This window comes from Cavia porcellus, unplaced genomic scaffold (assembly GCF_034190915.1).
Source record: "Cavia porcellus strain 051 isolate PalLab524CR breed Dunkin Hartley unplaced genomic scaffold, mCavPor4.1 scaffold_16, whole genome shotgun sequence".
Classification (NCBI taxonomy): Eukaryota; Metazoa; Chordata; class Mammalia; order Rodentia; family Caviidae; genus Cavia; species Cavia porcellus.
Genome location: NW_026947499.1, coordinates 5941729 through 5962954, shown reverse-complemented (window position 1 = coordinate 5962954; position 21226 = coordinate 5941729). Strand labels below are relative to the sequence as shown.

At 48.8% G+C, this 21226-nt stretch overlaps 1 protein-coding gene across 4 annotated transcripts in view; it reads left to right on the top strand.

The window, feature by feature from the left end:
* Tmem132b (transmembrane protein 132B) overlaps positions 1-21226 on the top strand; it is a 279115-nt gene that overhangs the window by 212470 nt on the left and 45419 nt on the right. For 3 of the 4 annotated variants that reach the window (XM_063225480.1, XM_063225481.1, XM_013154491.3), the window contains one exon: positions 19063-19206. In XM_063225480.1, the coding sequence (XP_063081550.1) occupies positions 19063-19206 (144 nt within the window). Of the gene's footprint in view, positions 1-17579; positions 17746-19062; positions 19207-21226 lie in introns of those variants that run through there. The other variant, XM_063225482.1, reaches the window with a different exon arrangement.

Genomic DNA, 21226 nt, shown 5'->3' with positions numbered 1-21226 from the left:
CGCCCGTCTTAGCTGACCTTGGGCACTTGGGTACTGTAGCCAGTATCCAAATATTGTCAGTTTTACCTGCACCATTTTTGGCATCTTTATGACCCTTCAAACATAATTTTCAGAGTCTGATGACAAACCAGTGTAGGACTTAGATAAACTCTGCCCCAGTGGCCAGTTCACTCTAAATTACCGCGTGGGTGACTGCCTCTTTGCTGGGGCCATGGGCCACCTGCTTTCCCAGTATCCCGCCCAAGTCCTTCATTGAAGTACTGTGTGGACATAGCTTTTTTCCTTTGTCTGGTAACAGGATTAGCACAAATCACATATGCTTGTGTGTCCTTCCTGCTTGAAGGAGGTTTAGAGGAGTTTGTTTTCAGGAAGCTGAAAACCAGAAAACCGTCATTTTCCTTTGGGGTGGGGGTCGACAGAACCCGCAGCCACCTCCTGCCCATGCACAGCCTTTGCAGGGAGTCATAAAACAGCTCTCCTAGTCTTACGTTCATTCGGATTCCAGGTGCCACCCAGGGACCCCTGGGGAATAGCGAGATTCCCCCTCCTCTCCTGGAAGGCCAATTAGGTTTCCTGGGTTGATTCTTTGGAAGCAAAAGTGAAGCCTCTACAATCGTCCAGTGTGTACAGATGAACGTGTATTATTCCTCCACATAAATAAGGAGGTGCAGGCTACAGGTGATTGCTTTGTTTTGCAAGTTGAATTTTGCATGTGTTATGAAAATGTGAAAATACTGTATTTCCCCTAAAATAGGAATTTATTTTTTTAGAGAAGGAGAAAGGCTGAACTTTCAGTGAGAGCCAAAATTTGTTGTTGTATTTCCAGTGACATAAAGGTAAAGACTTGCTGTTTTGTGCCTTAGTTCATATATTCTTGAAAAACAAACTTTAATGGTGAAAGGTTCTTGCCCCAGTATAAATTACCGTACAGTTATGGCGGTGGTCTAACGCGGCGGAAGGCCAAAGCAGGAACGCCTACCACTTCCTGCTTCTCCGTCAGCCCTAATTGCAGCCCCCCTTCCTGTTTGCACCCACAGAGGATTCCAATCGGTCCTTACACGTCACCAAATCCGCCCCATGCGCCACTTCAATTGGAGGTCATAGAACCTGCTGCCTCTCTATCCTGTCGAAGGAGACAGCCCAGCTGCCATGGGATGTGTGCTTCTTTCCACGTCCTCAATAAACCTGCTCATTTTGTACTTTTTGCTTCTCTATTGTGCCAGAAAACTGTAACAAATGGTGTCTCTCAAAAAGATATGTCCAAGTTCTATCTATTGCTGTGACTCCACTGAGCAATAAAGGGTTAAAGCCTGGCGTGGTGGTGCATGCCTATAATCCAAGCACTTGGGAGGCCGAGGCAGGAGGATCTTTGTGAGTTTGCTACTAGCCTGGGCTATAAAGTGAGCCCAAGGTCAGGCTGAACTGCATAGTGAGACCCTGTCTCAAAAAGACCAAAAAAAAAAAAAAAAAGGTCAGCTTAGTAATTCAGATTCATGAAGACATCTTACTACACGTATAGCTGTGCTTGAATTCAATAATTTCCCCTTTACAGAAAGGGGAAGTTGAAGACACACTGAAGAAAAGCTCTGAGCAGAAGCTGTGTGAAGGAGGAGGTGGAGATTACAGTGACCTTCCATAAGCCAAGGAGCCCCCGCAGCCCTGATTCCACACAAAGCAAGAAGAGCCTTTCCCTGGAGTCCTGCGAGGCAGAGTAGCCTGGCTGAGCCTGATTTCAGACTTGGCCTCCGAAACTGTGGAGGACTGTTTCTGTTTTTTTTTTTAAGCCACCAAATCCATAGTAAGGTATTATGGCGGCCCCTGGAAACCAGTGCAAGTCCAGCCGTGTGCGGCAGGACTCGGTCGGGCAAGGAGGAATTTGATACAAGACAGCTGTGAAGACAAAAATCGATTTGCAGCCAGCAGTTCCATTAATTTGAGTCCTGAAACAGTTTTCACAAGTGCTCCGGCAACACCACAGAGTTACTCTGCGTTACACTGCAGCAAACTGCTTACTCTCTAGATTAATATTTAGTAAGAAAAAGATGCTGAGTAATTTGGCAAATGGATGAGAAGAACGGCTTCCATGCTGACGTTACCTATCTGGTCTGGCAGGTTCAGTGTTAAGAGCTGTGCTTCTTGGTAGCTTCTTTCAGCTTTTCTCAAGATAGAAGTTTTTTTTATTTACTTATTTTTTACTGGGATTCAAATTTAGGGCCTTGCACTTACCAGGCAGGTGCTGTGCTGCTGAGCTACATCCAGCCCTCAAAATAGAAATCCTAAAATGCTTTGAGGGGGAGAAAAGGGGGCAGCTTTCTGTTGGGCATGCCCATAAAGAGATGCAGCCTTCTTTTCTTGACAGATTTTTTTTTTTAAAAATAAAAGTTTCTTAAGTAGACAGGCTCTTCTGAAGTGACTCAGTTTTTGAAAGGAGTGTGATGGGGCAGGATCACAGAGCCCGGGGAACCATCTGCATCTTGTGTTTTCAGGAGGTAATAGCCTGCTTTCTTTCCCTCCCCGATTTGTCTGCATCTCATGCTTTTCTGGATAGTCTCTGAATTCTCTGGATTTTTGGTGTGTATGAACGGGTTCAGTTTCTAGTCCTTCCCTTCCTGGGTGGATGGGCTCTGGAGCACACCCTCTCCTCTCTCTGCTTTCTGCTCCAGCTTTCTCTCACTTTCCTGTCTTTTCCTGCTGACAGGTAGGTACTAGGGGCATACAGGTAGGTACATAGGGAACAGCCAGGGAACAGAGTCTAATGTTTTATTATGTTTCCTAAGGAATCAGTGACATATAGTAAAATTCACCCATTGTATTTATTTATATCTGATTTTAAAGAGAAAAAAGAAACAGTCGATAAGTCAAGAAGCCAACAAACCTAAAAAACAACAGTAAAAGCATAATGACCAAACCGAGCAGAAACCTCCTGGCTATATGTAGGTTTTTAAAATAAGATGATAGGAATCTAACCATGGCTGTGATAGTGCACGTTGCTGTTTTTAAACAGTTGCTCAGGCCACTGGACACAGGAATAAAACAAAACAGTAAAACGGAACAAAATATTGGATTTCAAAAACAGGACAGGAGGAAATCCCCCACAGGTGCCACAGCGCACACTGCCGTCCTCCAGGTCGATGCCCAGAGCGCCAGCCCCAGGCCTGCGGGGTCAACCAAACACCACCAGCTTCCAGCTCTTCCCTTCCCCCAGGTGCCGTCATCTCACCGAGTCCCCCGTCACCGATTGCTTACTTTGGTGGGGGAGGGGATGCTCTTCTGGTTTCCCGGCCCTGCACGGTGGGCTGCAGGAAGGTGCGGTTTGTCTTCTTGCTGAGTCTCTTACTGAGCCGCATGGCGGAGCCTGCTTCACGGGAAGCTGTGGTTCTGCTTCCTCAACTCACCCATTTTACAGGTCAGCATGTTTTATGGCGAGTGGACCCATTCTGGCATCAGCCCAGGGGTGGCAGGAAGAGTCTAAGGGTTGGTTTAGTGGATAAAAGGTCTTAGTTTCCAGACGATGGCAAGTCCTGTTATCGTAAGCAGGGCAATATGGAGAATGAACGCAGAATAGCGAGGACTGGAGAAAGAGCCTGTGTCTGAGGACCGGTGGCCATTGGCCTCAGCGCTCATCATCAGCTCCTGAGGTTGTAGTACTCCTAATAAGCAAAAGAGCACCGTGGTTAAGAGCGCCCGCCCTGGAGCAAGGCGCTCTGGGTTTTGGTACGAGCTCCACCACTTGGTAATGTCATCCCGGGAAGATTTTCCTGACTCTGCAGCCTCCCCTGTAAGTTGGGAATGACGCATACACGTGCCTATAAAGTTTCCCACCAGTGTGTCCTGGTTTTTGTTGCTTTCCACGTGTCCACAGCTGCACCTGAGCGTTCCCCAGTCAGGTCTTAGAGGGTGTGGGGTGTCCCACCAGGAGGACCTAGGGGACAAGGACGTTGCTGGGAATCCTGGGGGTGCTCCTGTGACCTGGCATCAGTCACAGCCCAACAGTGACAGGGTGCTGAGGTCAGTGGGGCTGCAGGGGACAGGCGCGTCCCACTGGGACGCACAGAGGCTCTCTGCCTTTCACGGCAGGAGCCCCGCGATGCCACCCCGGCATCTCTGTGCTCCCTGCCTTGTGTGGCCGTGTCTTCCCGCCTGGCGGTACTGACGCTGCATTCTGTCTGTCTCTCTCCACTTTTCTGTGCTCCTGTCCTTTTCCTGCTCCTCCCCTCCCTGTCTGTCCTCCCCGGCCTTCTGTCCATCCCTGGAGGACTGGCCTGGGCGCAGCCCCCACTGGGACTCACTGCTGGGGCACCTGCGTGCTCACAGGAGCCCCACGAGGGTGGCCTCCTGTTTAAATAAAGCCATCAGGATGGGCTTGGGGCTCAGGGCCGCTAGGGGTCCCCTCAGCAGCGCTGTCAACCCACGTTTTCCACTTTAGCTGAGTGCAGGTTGTTCACTTGCTAGTTCTGTGGCACCTGGAAGTTGTTAAATTTTAATTTAGCTCCAACCGGATGAGATGTTCCTCGAACAACAATTAAACATTCTCAACAGGTTACAGTGATAATTAAAGGCTTGCTAATAGGTAAAGTGAAGCAGGACAGAAAGCACAGTCACCACGCAGCCCTAGAGCTGCCCTGCTAGACGAGGCCCACCGGGAGAGGCTGAGGCCAAGGGAGCCGGGGCACAGCGCCAGCCCGGAGGCTGGCCTTCGCAGGCTCTGCTGGCACGGCCTCCTGTGCATGGTGTCTGCGGCGTCATGTTTCCCTCAGTCTCAGCGTCCACTTTCTCTCTACCCAGCTTAGTTCAAGTCTCTGTGCTTTCTTTGTCCCCGTCCCCTTTGCCTGTGTTATTATGAGCTGTATCTGTCCGTCTCTCCCCCTCCCTCCTGTACCCTCCCCTCCCCTTCATCTCCCTAACTCTAACCTGCAGTGCCCCGGCCCTCTGGTCCTCAGCTCCTCCCCTGACCTGCGGTGAGGACTCCTCCTTTTTTTTTTTTTCTTAATTTTTTTTTATTTAAAGAGAAAGAAAAAAACAACAAAGCAGTAAAAAGGTATAAGTAATATAGAATTTCAAGGAAAAAAATATGCAGTAAGAAATCACTAGTTAATAGATTACATATTGTCATCTTAGAAACAGTTGTCCAAATTACAAAATTAAGGCATACAAAGTGAACATTCATACAGTGAGATTGCAGACAGTTCTGTTCAAAGATCCAACAAAAACTCAGTAATATGGTTTTAAGTGTGTATCCTACACACTTAAATATACATGCAGTTATATCTTTTAGATCACTTTCTTTTCCTCTCTTTTTTACAGTAACAATTACACTTTTTGGGTTTTATTACTCCCACAGTTCTTTTAACTTTTTTTTTGAAGAGAAAAAAAAAAAAAAACCAACCAAATGTGACAAAGCAAAACAGAGTCAGTTAAAACAGAAGGATGGACATAGTACATGATGCAAAAACAGAATATCAGGTGATCAAAAATGGTTACCAGTATGCCTCTTGCTATCTTAAAAATTGAGTTGCCTATATCATCAGGTATAATAGAATTGAACAAAACAGTACAGAACAAGACCAATAAAACCTACACTGGAGACCTTACAGGACTTCAAAAGAAGATAATAGTCAAACCATCCTGGGCATCATAGTAAATCTTATTGCCTTCAAACTGGTTGCCTATACCCTCAAACTTGATACTATTAAACAAAACAGAATATAGTAAAATCAGTCAGAACAAGATGGGGAGAGCAATACTGGGGTTCAAATCAGGTTGATAGGAAAACAAAAAAGTTACTATAATATATCCTACTATTTTTAAATTTAGTTTTCCCTTAATTAAAAAAATAAGAAAAAAATAATTAAAGAAAAGGAAAAAAAAGGGGAGATTGAGATAAAAGAGGACATAGTAACAGAACAACATAAGTCAGAACCGAACAATTTAAGCACGATTGTGTTTCACCACCAGATAACCTGATGTAATATTAGTCACCATAGTGTCTCTTTCCTTGAATTATATTTGAGTATAACTTCGTACACTGTAGCATCAAACATATCAAGACAGTGTGAAGCCATTCAAGAAAATGAAAGAATTACAGGATATTTACAACCAGCTAACAAAATGAACAACGGTTTCTATAATATCTTTGCCTATAAAAATTTTTGTTTATACTGTCGCATATAGGGAAATATAGTAAGATACCACATGTTAAAACCAAGGGAAACAGATGAACAACAGCTTGATAGGACTTCAAAACAAGATGATATTAAATCAGCACTAGCTATTATGATGTCTTGTTTTCTTTAAAATAGCTATTTGTACTATCACAGACAATAAAACTGAACAACCCAGGTTAAAACCATTGCAATTAATGAGTGAAAACATTATATGGCTTCAAACCAATATGAATGGGAATCATGATTACTATATGCTTTTATGTATTCTTATCATTTCTTATACTAGGAAAACTATTCGGTATTTATACATGTGAGTTTGATTTATTTCACTTATGAGTATGGTCTCAAGCTGCATCCATTTATTTATAAATGTCTCAATGTGATCATTCTTTATAGCTGAGCAACACTCATTGTATAAAAGTACCACAACTTTTTTATCCATTCCTCAGTTGATGGACACTTGGGTTGTTTCCAAGATCTGGCTATTACAAATTGTGCTGCTATAAACATGGGCGCACATATATCACTGTGGAATGATGCTTTCAGTTCTTCTGGGAATATGCCTAGAAGTGGAATAGCTGGGGCAAATGGGGCTTCCAATCCAAGCTTTTAGAGAAATCTCCAGACTGACCTCCACAATGGTTGCACCCGTCTACACTCCCACCAACAGTGCATGACAGTTCCTTTTTCCCCCACAGCCTCTCCAACATTTATTGTTGGTGGTTTTCTTGATCCTGGCCATTCTTTCAGGAGTGAGATGAAATCTTAGTGTGGTTTTAATTTGCATTTCTCTAATGACTAATGATGATGAACATTTTTTCATGTATTTATTTGCCATTTGTATGTTTTCATCTGAGAATTGTGTATTTATCTCAGATGTCCATTTTTGTATAGGGTCTTTGAATTTTGGGGGTCTAATTTTTTTTAATTCTTCATATGTTGTAGACAGAAGTCCTTTGTCTGAGGGGCAGTTCACTAAGATATTTTTACCAGTTTGTGGGTTTTCTTTTCACTATGCTGGAGATATCTTTTGATGTGCAGAAACTTTTTAATAAGAGGTGATCCCAGTTATTGATTCTGGAAAGTATTTCCCGTGTGGTTTGAGTCCTGTTCATGAATTCTCTACCTACTCCTATGTCTTCAAGGTTTACCCAATTTGTCTTCCAGTAGATTTAGTGTTTCTGTTTTAATATTTAGATCTTTGATCCATTTAGATTTTATTTTAGTACATGGTGATAGGCATGGGTCTAGTTTTAGTTTTTGGCATATGGAGAACCAGTTTTTCCAACACCATTTATTAAACAGCCTGTCATGTTTGGCTCCTTTATCAAAGATAAGGTGGTTGGGTGTGTTTGTAGTTGTGGTTGTATCGTCTAATCTATTCCACTGATCTTCGGCTCTGTTTTGGTTCCAGTACCATGTTGATTTTACTACGGTTGCTTTGCAATGTAACTTCAAGTCAGGGATTGTGGTACCTCCTGCCTTGCCTTTGCTGCTTAGAACTGTCCTTGCTATTCTAGGTCTCATCTCACTCCACATGAATTTTAGGAGTGATTTCTCGAGATCTATGGGGTATGTTGATGGTATTTTTATTGGGATTGCATTGAATCTGTATAACAGTTTTGGGAGAATGGCCATTTTCACAATATTTATTTTTCCTATCCATGAGCAAGGGATGTCTTTCCATTTTGTGAGATCATCTTCAATTTCAGTTTTCAGTGTATTATAATTTTCCCTGTATAGGTCTTTCACTTCTTTCGTAAGAGTAATTCCTAAATATTTCATTTTTTTGGTTGCTAGTGTGAAGGGTGTAGATTATCTTATTTCTCTGTGATTTTGTTGTTAGTGTATAGGAATGTTATTGATTTCTGAGTATTGGTTTTATATCCAGCTACATTATTGAATTTATTTATTATATCTAGGAGTCTTTCAATGGAGTTTTGGGGATCTTCTATATAGAGTATCATGTCATTTGCAAATAATGATAATTTAACTACTTCTTTTCCTATCTTTATGCCTTCTATTTCTTTCTCTTGTCTAATTGCTCTGGCTAGTATTTCCAGTACTATATTAAATAGGAGCGGTGACAGGGGACATCCTTGTCTTGTGCCTGTTTTTAAAAAAGGCCTTCAATTTTGGGCCATTTAGTATGATACTGACTGTTGGTTTGTCATAGACGGCCTTTATTATATTGAGGTAAAGACCATCTATTCCAATTTTCTGCAAGATTCTTATCATAAATGAATGTTGGACCTTATCAAAAGCTTTTCCTGCATCTATAGGAATGATCATGTGATTCTTCCTTTGGCTCTATTGATACGATGGGTTACATTTAGCTCCTCCTTGCAGTGCCTGAAGACTCTGCTTGCAGCTCTCGGCCCTGATCCGCAGCTTCAGGTGGAGCTTGGGCTCTGAGCAAGCTGCATCCTGCCTGTTTTCTCTCTCAGATGTGGAGATGGAGCCTCGGGTAGAATCCACTCATTTCCGTACTCTCTGTTTTCAGATTGTTGTGATTGGCCCGTGTTGGCAGCACGTCATGCTTACGTGCCTCGTGGGGCTTGCTGCGTGGGGCTTGCTGCGTGGACACAATGCGTCCCCCTTCCTTTCTGCATCCTTTGCCCGCCCCCCATCTCTCGCTCCCCTTCCCATCTCCCTCCTTCCTGTTCCCATGCTCCTAGTCAGTGAGGCCTGGCAGGGCACCCGCAAGTGACTCTGGTGTCAGCCCCTGGGGCAGCGGCCTCCTGTGGGCGTGGGATTCCCTCCAGGTGCCCTGGAGCCCTAGGGAGAGCAGGAGGGGGCCGGGCAGGTGACTGGGGAGGATGTAAGCAGTGGCGTCCTACCTCTGTGCCTTAGTTTCCTCTGAAGATGGAGGTGTGCTGGTACCTCCTCCAGGGTCCCCTTCAGTTGCCCTTCCATGTCCCTGTCCCTCCGATCTGCTCTGCTTGTGTCCACCACCTACCTGCCTGGCCCTGTGGCCATTTGTGCGTCGACCCCAGGTCTATGGAGGCTCCCTGGTCGCTGTCTCTCCCTTCCCTTGTTACTTAGAAATATTGTGATGCTTTTCTTCACTGCTTGTGTCTTTGAAAAGCACCTTCTGATCCCTGGCAAGCTGACAGGTGCTGTGGCTGGACTTCGGGGAAGAAATTATTGCTGCCTGAGGGTCAGCTAGGCCGCTGGTGGCCTCAGCCAGGGCTCCGGCTCTTAGCTCAGGAGCCTCTGTGTCCTTCCCGCCTTGCTTTTGGGAGTGGGATCCTCCGGGGAAGGGTCCAGATCTGGGTCCCACCCTTGTGATACAGTGAGATGTTTGAGCAGCTGAGAGTGCCTGCTACTCTGGTGTTACTTTGAAAAGTGTAGTCCCTTTGGGTTGGTGTCTCCCCTGTCTTCCCTGTGGGACTCAAGCGGAGGAGAGTGGCATCTTCAGAACTCTTTGGGTTGGGGCTTCTCTGGTGAGAGCACCAGCAGAGGGGGCTGGCTGAACACAGAGGGGTTCCTATCAGAACATGGTGTCTCCTGGAATCCAAGCGTGAGGAAGGGGCAGCATGTAAGGAGTAACCGGGACCCAGCCCTGGGGCTCCGGGATTTCTGATCGACCCCATCTCTGCCTCTTCCTGTGTGCCACGCTGCTGGCAGAAGACACCCGGCAGCTGCTCCTTGGTTCATGCGTCTTCCTTTCTGGCAGGAAGTCAACAGGGCCTGGAGTCTCTCGATCCCACTGCGTTACTGTTAGAGGAGAGCATGGGCTCCGAGGGGGTTCTGCTCAGACCTGAAGCCATCGATGATGACGGGGAGGGGACAAGTTTGTTCTGTAGAAAATGGTGACCTGGCACCTTGTCACTGTTACCCTGGTGATGGAGGGGATGGTCTTTACGTCACTGTTAGATGGCTTTCCCCACTTTCCCATTTCAGATCTCTCCGCACCCAGGCAGTGTGTGGGAGGCCATGAGAGGAAAGCAGAAATATGGTCCCCGCTCCATGGGGTTCACAGCCTGGGGCTTCCCAGGGCTCAGTTTCCAGTTCCTGGAGAATCCCAGATCCTGCGGAGAGCAGTGGGCACCCCCCTGGGCACCTGTTGTGTGACAGCAGCTGGAGACCTCTAAGGGCACTGTTAGCATCTCCCCCCCAGGGCTGATGGGGGAGAGCCTTCCTGGGGGCGCTGTGGAGACTGGGGGAGACCCCCCTCTCCTTAGCTGTGCCAAGGAGGCATCAAACCAGCTATTCTACTGGCCCGCATCTTGACTCTTAGTGCCGTGCTGTTCGAAATAACGCTGTTATTCAGGAACGCATAAAGAGCTGGTTTTGAAATCTCTTCGTGCTTTGTGGGCAATAAATGATGGGTCTAAAAATAGCCCTCAAGCATGGGGAGGGAGCTGGCTGGTGTCGGAGTTACGTAATGCACAGCGGGGAGCCTGAAAATCATTATTTAAATTGGAACAAATGTCCTCACCCGTCTCTGTGTGAGCTCACACCTGTCCTGTAGCTTCGAAAAGGAGAAGCCAAAGTGTGTGACAGCAGAATGTGGTTGGAATTAGGTCCTCACGCAGTGGTCTAGAGCAGTGTTGGTGAACCTGTGGCACGTGTGCCACGGTGGCCTGCTTCCGGCACTGGAAAGCTCTGAAAGGTTCGCTGTCACTGGTCTGGAGGAGGTAGGAGTTCAGCTGGGAGCTGTGGTCCAGAGCCTCCCTGGCTGGAGAGGAAGCTGAGAGGGCACAGACCAGAGGCCACGTGTGGCCATGGCTTGGGGCTTTGAGGCTGCCTGGCGGATTCTTCTAAAAATTGAAATTCATATTTATCTAACATCTTCCTAAAGGTTTTTAAACCTGGAGTCTCTCCTAAGCTACATCTGATCCTCAATACTTTATTCTGAGTCAGGAAAAGGAAGGGGCCAGTGAGGAACAGTTCCCTGGTGTGGAACTGAAAGGCCAGCGGGGCTCCGGGAGGCTGGGCTGGCCCAGTGACGCAGTGCCTCTGTCCCCATCCCGCCTCGGTTGCTCAGCAGCAGTGTGATCCGGGCCAAGCTATCAAATCCTCTTCAGCCTCCGGTCTCTCCCTCACTGGATGGGAATAAAAGCAGTCACCTGTCAGCAGATGCCTGTGAGGATGAAAGAGGACAGCAGTGAGCCAGGGTCACGCCTGTCACGCACTGGAACCTCCCACATGAGTGCTGTCCTCAGCTGCTTTGCTGGTCCTCGGGTCTTAAAGCTTATCGTGCTGTATGTTATTACGAATATGCACCGTTGTGAGCACAGCTGCCTGTAAACCGCTTGACACCAGGCCCATCACTTAGCTACCACTAAGTGTTTAAGAAAAGCTGTGATTTAATCCTGTTTGGTTAGCCTGTCCTGTATCTTTCTGTACGATCATTGGTGTTTGTTCTTTGTGTCTTTTTGATTTCATCTGCAGTCTGAATAAATGCATTTCCCACATATCTTCACTAAAGTAGCCCAAATGTTAATATTGCTTCTCTCAACACAAACTCATTTGATGGATGGATAGAGGGATGGAGGGATGGATGGATGGATGGAGGAGTGGAGGGATGGGTGGATGGGACCCAGGGGTGCTTTGGTTCTGAGTCACATCTCCAGTACCTTTATTGTTTGGGACAGTGTCTCACTGACTTGCCCAGGCTGGCCCCGCTGGTGTGTGTCATCGTGCCTGACACTGTTAGTATTTTAATGAAACATTACAGAGTAGCTTACACATACGAGGGTCCTCTGTAGCTGCTTTACTGTGAATTTTCAAAGCTGTTATATAACTAGAGTGAAATTTCCAAATCCAGAAATCAGTGTCAGTACAAAGAATTATCCTGAGGATTTGTTTAAATTTTATGTTGTGCCACTAATATCCACTATAGCAAAAAAGAAAAAAAGTTTTTTTCCAGTTTGAAAATACAGTCCAGATCACATATTTATTGACTTTTTTTGGGTAGCACTATGGATTGAACCCAGGGCCTTTGTACTGAGCTGCATCTCCATCCTTAGTAATTTTTTTAAAGTTAATTTTGAGACAGGGTCTTGCCAAGTGGCTAAGTTGCCTATGCTGGGTTTAAACTTGGGGTCCTCCTGCCTCAGCCTCCCAGCTGGGTTCCAGGTGTGTGCCATGATCCTAGCCCTGTCTTTTGATATGAAAGTTTCCCAGTCTTCCCAGTGGTGCATTTGAAATGTACAGACCAGTTCCTTTGTGTTATGCCTCGTAGTTCAGATGTGTTTGTGTGGAATCACTACAGAGTCCACGCATGGTGGTGTCTGCTGGCCAGGACGTCACGGCCACTTATCCCACCACCAGTGACGCTGTCTTTGATCACTCAGATAAGCCGGTGCTTGCTAGGTCTGGGCGCTGTGAAGTTGCTGTCGTTTATTTCTGAAATTAATGTGTCTGTCACACAGAGATACTTGGACACCATACAAACGTCCCATTTCTTATCACACTGTCAGCCTTAGTGGAATCCAGCAAGATTCATGCCTGAAGCGGTGATGATAAAAACATGCTGGGCCAGGTGTCGCGATGCTGATTTCACCGCAGTCCCCGTGCTTTTGTCAGCTGGCGTTAAGTCTTCCTTTCTCCCCACCTCTTTGTAGCGCTGTGGACTCAGAGGCTTATCTTACTCTGTAGATTGAACCTGGCTGCTGGGATTGTTTACTGTGATGCTGACCTGTCCCCATCAGCCCAGCTATCTCTTTGCGCCAGCCATCCTTGTGTCCCTTTCCTGACCTTGTGCTTTCTTCGGGTCATCCTCTAAATCAGACTTTGTCTTTCACTGAAACATGATTTTAGAAATGAAATCCGAGCACTAGGTTGCTTGCTGAAGGACTGGTATTGTTTCTACCTGAGGCCTCTTGGGACAGACGCAGGAAAGCCCCAGCCAGATGCGCACACCCTCACCCCGTGAGTTCCCGCTGGCCCTGCCCATTTTGGTTCGGGCTCAGAGAACTCTCTGGAACTCTTTGTCCTCTCCGTTTGTCTGGCAGCCGGCACCCTGGATCTCATGCCCCGGCACACAGTGCTTGCTCAGGCCTAGGGTACTGAGCTTCTGGAGTAGCTAGCCCGGATGGCTGCAGAAAACAGACCTCACTAACACTCAGTGCACACCTACAGCTGCTCTGCTCCGGGAGCAGGCAGGCAGAGTGACATGCCAGGGAGGTCCTGCAACGCTGAGGTTTTTATTCTCGCTCACACTGGACGTGTGCAGCACAGGTCACGGTGGGTTGTGCTCTGCCCTGTTCTGCCCAGGGTGACACAGCAGCCACCATCGCTGTGACAGAGAAGCGGAACAATGCCTGGGGTCCTCTGTGCTTGCAGCTCCTGGCCTGCTGGGAGCACATGGTTCCGCTCACGTCCGTGGGCCAAGTGTGGTCATGTGGCCACCTCTGAATTCAAGTGGGTGTCGAAGTCCACACACGCTAGTGCTCAACTAGCAGGCGAGTCCTGTTTATCTGATGTCATCTTTTCAGAACTTCGGCTGCTCAGATTAGCTGGTGTTTGAAAGATTCCTGCTTTCTAGTTATGGAAGCCAGAGCACGTGGCCTGTCCTGCACCCGCACACGGCCCCCTCCATCTCAGTGTCACACTTGGTCCTATGTGGGCCTGCCGGGTCTCTGGGCTGTCGCTGGCTGGTGACATTCGACAGATTCATTCATTCATTCATTCATTCATTCAGTCAGTCACTCAGTCATTATTTCTTTCTTTCTTTTTCTCTTTCTCTCTTTTTTCAAGAGCAGAATATATTTGCAGAGAGAAAGAAAGCCTCTGTCTGATGGACAGACAGAAGAGTGGGTTGCCGAAGACTTTTGTCTTTTGTAGGGATTTTTCTAGAGTAAAATTATCAGGTTAGACGGGTCCAAGATGGGGAAAACTGGGAACTCACAAGGCAGGCTCTGAAATCGAGGTTCTGGTGTGTTCCGGGCTCTCCACCCACTCCCAGAGGGCTTCACATCCCACCGTGGAAGGAGCCGCTGTCACTCTCCCTGTCTTGAAGGAAGGTGCTGAGGCTGGTGCATCCCCGCCCAGCTCTTCCCACTAAGTTCTGCAGACCACAGCCGAGTCAGAGTCTGCAGACCAGACCCCACAGAGCTGTTCTGTGCGAAATCCCCACCCCCTGAGCAGGGAGAGGAGGGAGCAGAGTGGGCGCAGAGCAGAGGCTGCTTCCTGTTGCCAGAGGAGGAAGTTGTTGCTCACCCTGGAGACGCCGAGCTGGGCGTGGAGCCCACCGAGGGTGCTGTGCTGTATCTGCCGACTTCTCCGCGCTCTGTCCTGCCAAACCTTTCTCGTGGGTTGTGTCGTGTTGGCCCTGAGTCCACCCCAGACTCGGAGGTGCTGCCCAAGCCTGCGTCTCTCTGCATTCACATCCCGAAGCACGAAGTGCAGGGACACAGGTCAGCCCTATGCCTGGGCGATGCAGTCTTCTGCTTGTGGCAGTTGTCAGTTTATTCACAAAGGGCTTCAGCCAGCTCTGGTGGTTCTAGAGCATGGCATCTCTTCCCTAGCAGCACCCCGTGTGCACCGGCAGTGATCCCCATCCTCCCACACCCTCCAATCTCCTCACGACTGTGAGTCTGCCTTCTAGCTCTGGGGATTTGCCTGTTCTGGGCATTTCCTACAACTGGAACCATCTGTATGTGTGCTTTGAGTCTAGCTTCTTTCCCTAGGCGTGTTTTCAAGGCTCATCTGTGTTGCTGTGGGTACCAATCCATGGCTTTTTGTGAGTCAGTAATACTCACTGGGTGTCTTAGCTTGGTGAGCTGCCAGGGGCTGTAAGTGCCTGGAATCTGCCTTAGCTTTCACTGCCTGCTTTCTCGGGGCCTCGAGGTCAGCCAGAGTGAGAGCTTTGGGCCTTCTCTCACGTTTCCTGGGCGCAGGTGCAGCTGTGGGCACGCACACAGGGCTGTGTCCCAGTCTTTGAAATCCCAGAGGACATTGGTCACTGCCTTTTCCTTTTCATCCTTTTGATCAAGTTGGTATCTGTGCCTGCGACGGGGAGGAAGTCAAACAGTGGTCTGGAGTCGCTCTTGACAGCTGTCTCTAAGGGCAAGGCTGTGCCCGCACTGAGCCCAGGGGCAGGGCAGATATGGCCCAGCAGCAGCTGGGGTCTTCCGGCTGGGGCCACCAGGGAGCTGCGTTCTCATAGTTACGTGGCAGTGAGGTGCGGGAAGACCGCTGGCCCCCTGTTCCCTCGCCAGTGGCTTCCCCACTACTGGTTTTAACGTGAAGTGGGTTATTTTTCAAAGCTCTCACAAGCTGGGGAGTCAGAGGGGAGTTTGTCAGGTTAAAATGTCAGTGTTCCCGGTTTTTAAGCCAGGATTCAGCCGTGTTTCTTGGATGAGTGTTGTCCCTGTTGCACAAGCAGCTGTTTATTTCTGGAGTTCTGAGAAAGTTGACTTTGACAATGCTTGCTTGTCTTCCCGTGGCTTCACGGAGGGGAGACTTTTCTGGCGTCTTAGTTGATGTCACTGTAATGGCCCATGTTAATGGATGCGCAGCTCCTCAGAGGATGGTAAATGCACTTTCAAGGCGTTTCACCTCGTGCTCCACAGACAGGAGCAGAGAAGACGTGCCTTTTGATAGATGATGATGTTTGAACTATCACGGGTCCCCGGGGGTAATTTCCATGTAATGCTTTCCTTGGTGATTGCTTTTTTCAGATGCCAAGGCTTGGGGTGGGGTTGCTTTTGGGACGGTCGAGTGGTTGTTGATGGACACTAGGGAAGAAAAGTGCAAAACCTCAACTATGCATGAGAATGCCAAGTAAGGAAAGATGGTTTTAACAAAAGCACAGGCTTGGAGAAGTTGGGGTAGGTCGTTCTAAAAATTGAAGTCACCTCCCTTGAAACTCGTCCTGGGAAACCTCTTGTAGCATCTCTTTTGAAGCTTGCAAGCTTCCACAGGGAAGAGATTAGTGCTGAGTGTCTTCTCCTTTCCTGGTGTCTGTTCTAGGCCGGGCTTGTATAAATAGGACATAGACGTTCAGATACTCCCCCAGCTTACACATTGCATTGTTTTAAAATACTGTAATGCATGTGTTAATTGGTCTCATTATACTACTAGTTTATCTTGGCTCATTGGAAAGAAAGGTTTGTGTTATTCTGTGTTTTTTTTTTTTTTGAATGACTCTTTTTGGTTTATGTCTTGTACTCTACTCCGAAGATAACATTACACAGGGTAATCACTTTTATTATTCTCTTATTTGATTGTGAACTTCTGTTTAATTTTTTCATAAAATAATAAAAAAGGAATTTCACTTGTGACAGAAAAAGTAAACTCAAAAATGACTTTAGTGAAATAGCTTATTTTGTATGTCTGAATTTCCAAAGATAACAGACTTGGTTAGAACTGGAGGCAGGAACCCAAAATTATTTCCCCAGAATCTGTCTTTCTCCTGCTTTGGCCTCTGATTTGCTGTGTTTGGCTTTATACAAATGCGACTTTGTGATCGGAGGGTTGACTATTTTGATGGGCGGTTTTGATGAGCGTCTTGGGGTCGGGCACCCTCTGGGAAGCCTGGGATCATTCACCCAATGTGTGAGTGAGGAGACCGTCAAAGGGGGACAATGAAACGTCACCATTAAGAAGCGAGGGGCGGGGGCTGGACCTGAACAGCCGTGACCAGGGTCCGGTGTGGCACACGGAAAGCACGCGTGTTCTCTCTTCCTGGTTCATTATGCAGTTGAGTTTAGCAATACACCTCGCAACGCGATCGCCCCTGGTTTTGTGCATGTTGTGGTGATCCCCACTTCCACACCATTGTCCCGCCCCAGGAAGTTGTCATCCAAGCACACAGTGTTTCCTGTCCTCACTGCTAATAGATGAGGCGAGCCGGGTCTGCACCCCGTCTCTCTGTGGGAGTGAGGTACGCAGGCACATGAGCTGAGCTGACATTCTCTTGGAATTAGCTCCTCAGGATTCATCCAGAGCAGACGCACATGTGGAAAAGAAAAAGACTGGCTTTTCCATGTCTCCCAGATCGAGTCGCCGTCACTCCCCATGTAGCCATTGATGTCCACTCAGGACAGCTGACGCTTTCTCTTGAAACATAGTTCTGCTTTGCACGTGCGCCAGCACTGAGGATCGAGTTATCTATAAAATGGTGCTAATAGCAGTTGCTGCCTTGGGAGGGTTGCTGAGAAAGGAATGAATAATTATTCATGAACCATGTAGCATGGGCACCTCATGACAGCTGTCTCGGCTGCCGTCATTTATTCCCATCGTCATCGTCGTCAGCATCGTCATCATGACTGAGGCTGGCCCCGCCTCACCCCTTTCCGGGGGAACAGTGGGGAGCTGGCTTGGAAAGCTGAATGCGCGCAGAGGCCTGGATGCTGTGAGGAACCGTGGTCGTGGCCTGCCGGGTGGATCTCGGGGAGCTGGCGGTGGGAGGAGGGCTCTGGGTGTGTGTCCGCCACTGACCTGTGTTGCCCCTGCTGCTGTGTCTCTGGTTGGCCCTTTGTCTCCAGGCGAGTGTGGAATTGGCTTCTGCACCAGACCCTGCTGTGGTGCTGTGGGAGGGTTCAACGTGTTCCCTGCTCTGCTCCCGCCGTGTCTGTGCTCCCTGGACTCCCTGGATCCTGAGATCTGAGCACACGGTGACCTGGTAAATACTGTGAGGTAGCCACATGAACAGCAGCTGCCTCTCTTACCCAGTTTCCAGGTCAGGGCAGCCCGTGAGGGGAAGAGCTTCTGGCAGGTGCCATCAGTAGATGGAAAAGCTGGAGGAGTGAGGCAGAGAGAACAGAGCAAGATGAGGAGACGGCAGGGCCGGAGCACTCCTGCCGGGGAGTCTGGATTTTTACGCTAAGAACAGCGCTCCGTGTGCACCCATGTCCACAGCAGCGCCCCTCCTGGCAGCTCCACTGAGAAGGGCCAGTTATGTCCACAACAGGTGAATGGATGAAGAAAGCATGGTATTTAGACCTCATGGAGCGCTGCTCGGCCACAAAGAAGGGTCAGCTCGAGTCATTGGTAGGCAGATGCCTGCACCTCGAGACCATAATGTTAGATAAATCAGATGCCCAATACTGGATGCCCAAAATAGAGAGCCAAATAAAAGACAGATAACAGGAAGTCGGGAGAGAGATCTTCAGCAGATGGGAGAGGGACTGAGGATGGGGCAGGAGGGAGAGAGGGCAGGGGCGGGACGTAAAGAGAGTCAGTGTGCTGCATCCGTGTGCCAGCCCGTATTCGGGCCCTGCGAGGAACATGACCATTGCGAACGGTGAACACCCACCACTAAAAAATACAAGTCAGAAACATAAAGAGAATGGCAGGAGCTTCCCAAGTCTCAGGCTAGGAGAGAAGTCATGTGAGTCAGGTGGCCTTGGCTGTGAGCCAGGGAGGCCAGGAGGGGCCTCCTGGTTGCCCACACTGAGATGTGGCCTTGGGCAGGGGCGGCAGCAGGGTCGAGGACCGAGCTTGGCTCTGGAGAGCGACCTCAGAGAGCCCCAGGGGAGGCAGGGAGGAGCGAGCCTCCTGCGGGGCCTGGAAGGAAGTCTGGGGGAGGCAGCGGGAGGGGACGGGGGTCCTGCGGTTGGCTCAGGTATGGAAGGCTTGTCATGGTCCTCACACTGTTCCCCTCTGCTCTCTGTGCTGCGGTCCTCTCTGCTTGGAGACCGCAAGGCAGCCTTGGGTGAGGACGCACAGGAAGGCAGGCAGTGATGTGCCAGAGGTGCCTGGAAAGCGCTTGTGCTGGGTGTGCCTGTGAGGTGGAGGGAGGGGAGGCCGGGGAGTGGTCCCTGTCCTGCCCCGGACCCCACAGGCTTGAGGAGCTTGGTCGTCCCCTCCTTGCAATCCTGCCTTTCCTGCAGGCCGGGGGCTCCGGGCATTGCTGGGGTACAGCAGCCCCTCATCAGCACCCCGCCTCTGACTCACTTGGCCCCTGAGTGCTGACCAGCACCCCTTGTCTCCTGCGCAGGACACGGAGGTTCTGAACACCGCCATCCTCACCGGGAAGCCCGTGTCCGTCCCTGTCAAGGTCGTCGGGGTCCAAGAGGACGGCTCCGTGGTGCACGTGTCGGGGTCCGTGGAGTGCAGGTCGGCGGACGAGGACGTCGTGAAGGTAGGGGCTGTGCTGCTGTCCCCTGCGCGGTGGCCTGGCCGCTTCTGCCTTTGTCCCCAGCGTCCGTTCTGCTCCAGGGGGCAGGAAACCAGGATGACCGCACCGAGGATGGGACAGGGAGGGGACCCGGGTGAGCAGAGCCAAGCTGAGCGAGCTGAGCGAGAGCTGTAGTAGCAGGAGGGAAGCCCGGCCCCCAGTCTCCTCTCTCTTGGTCCCCTCCCCTCCCTTCCTCCCCTGCCTCCCTCCTCTCCCCTCCCCTCTCCTTTCTTCCCTCTCTGCCCTGTTCCTTTCTGAGGGATAAAGGGAATTACCAGGCCGAATTTTAAAAGTACTCAAAGGAAGAGTGTGGGCTCTCAAAAAGGCGAGAGATGCATTGTAGTCCAGAGCTGAGAATATTTACGCATTTTTGGTGGTAGAAATGTGTGGAATTGGCGAATCTTTAGAAAGCTTGGGTCGGTTTATGGGGGAAGCAGTGGAAAGAGGATGGGCCTTTTCACAGGAGAAAGGCCTGTGTGTGGGGTTTGTTTCTGATGAGTGATTTATTTTCCTCCAAAACATTTTATTTGAAACCTTGGTGTCTATTCCTGTGTTTGAAGGTCACACTTCTGCCCTTTACCACATCAAATGAGCTAGGTTACGGACTTGTCTGTAGGACCCAACCTTAAGGGCCCTGGGGGTGACGCTTCAGCACACACAGATCTCAGTACCCTCAGGCCTGGGAACCTGGGCAGCTTTGCCTGGAGGCCCTCTCAGGTGCAGCTCCACGGTGATGATAGCCCTTGTCCCTTTCTCCCCAGCGTGACGTGTCCCTAATGTTAACCGTCCCCGTACCATCCTAATCTTTGCAGCTGTCTGTGCCCAACAATGCCATTAACTAAATCTATTTTCTTCCAATGCCTTGCTTTTTTGAGCAGCTGGTTGGATCGGCTGGGGAGCGTGTGGTGCTAATAAATGTCTCCCTTTTCAAGCTTTGAAGCTAATTTAGCCTCATTATCAGATAATAAAATCCATGAGCTTGATATACTAAAGTTTTGTTAATATTCATTAGAATAAATTAGTGTTAAAATTAGGAAGAGAGCTCATCATGTACCACCAAACTTAATTTGGGTGTAACCCGAGGGACACAGACCTCGGTAGGGGAGATCTGGCCGGGGGACATTTCTGCTGGATTCAGCGTGCTAATTAGCCACATTCCTGATTCTAGATCCTGCCAAGAACCAGTCTGTGTTTTCACAGGCTCTTTGTGGGGTTCTGCTAGAAGCACAAAATTTAGTGTTTCTGCCTATTTTTTTCTTAGTACACTGGTTGCGATTTGCTTTTGCCAAGGCCGCTTTGGGGAAAGAGGACACATTTTCAGAATCGTCCTCCTCCTGTAAGTCACTCATGCCTGTCACTGGAAAATGTGATGATACTAAGTTCTGTTCTTGCTTACAACCCTGCCTAAAAGTGAGACATGACTGTCATGGTCCCGAGAACTTCATGGTGCCCTTAAAAGACATGAGGGGTTCCCCATGGCAGAGAAGGCCTCTAGAGGTCTCAAGGCCTCTGTAGGTCTCAGTGTGACCTACACCAGGCCATGTCTCACTCCACAGACAGCTCATAAAGAAGAAATGATAGATTTGGGAGCTATAATTTAAAAAATAGTGAAACCTGGAAACGCTGGTGTGGCATAGCTTGTTTCCTGGTAATGAAATATTAATTCTCTCTAGACAGGAAGGAAGCCCAGCTTGAACCTGGAGGACACAGCCCTGCCCTGGGGCTCTTGCAGATCCTTGGATTCTGTGTATAGATTGAATTAAACACACACAGGTCCCTAAATGAGTCACATTATTGGAGGTTTATTAGTCTCTCCCCATCCCTGAGACAAAACACCTGATGCCTGTAATTTAAAGAAGAGAGCTTTGTTTTAGCTCATGGTTTCAGGGGGTTCAGGCCACAGTAAGCTGCCTCCAAGGCAGAGACGGCCTGGCAGAAGGGCCTGGAGGAAACTCGCCCGCTCATGCCAGCCAGGAAGCTGAGC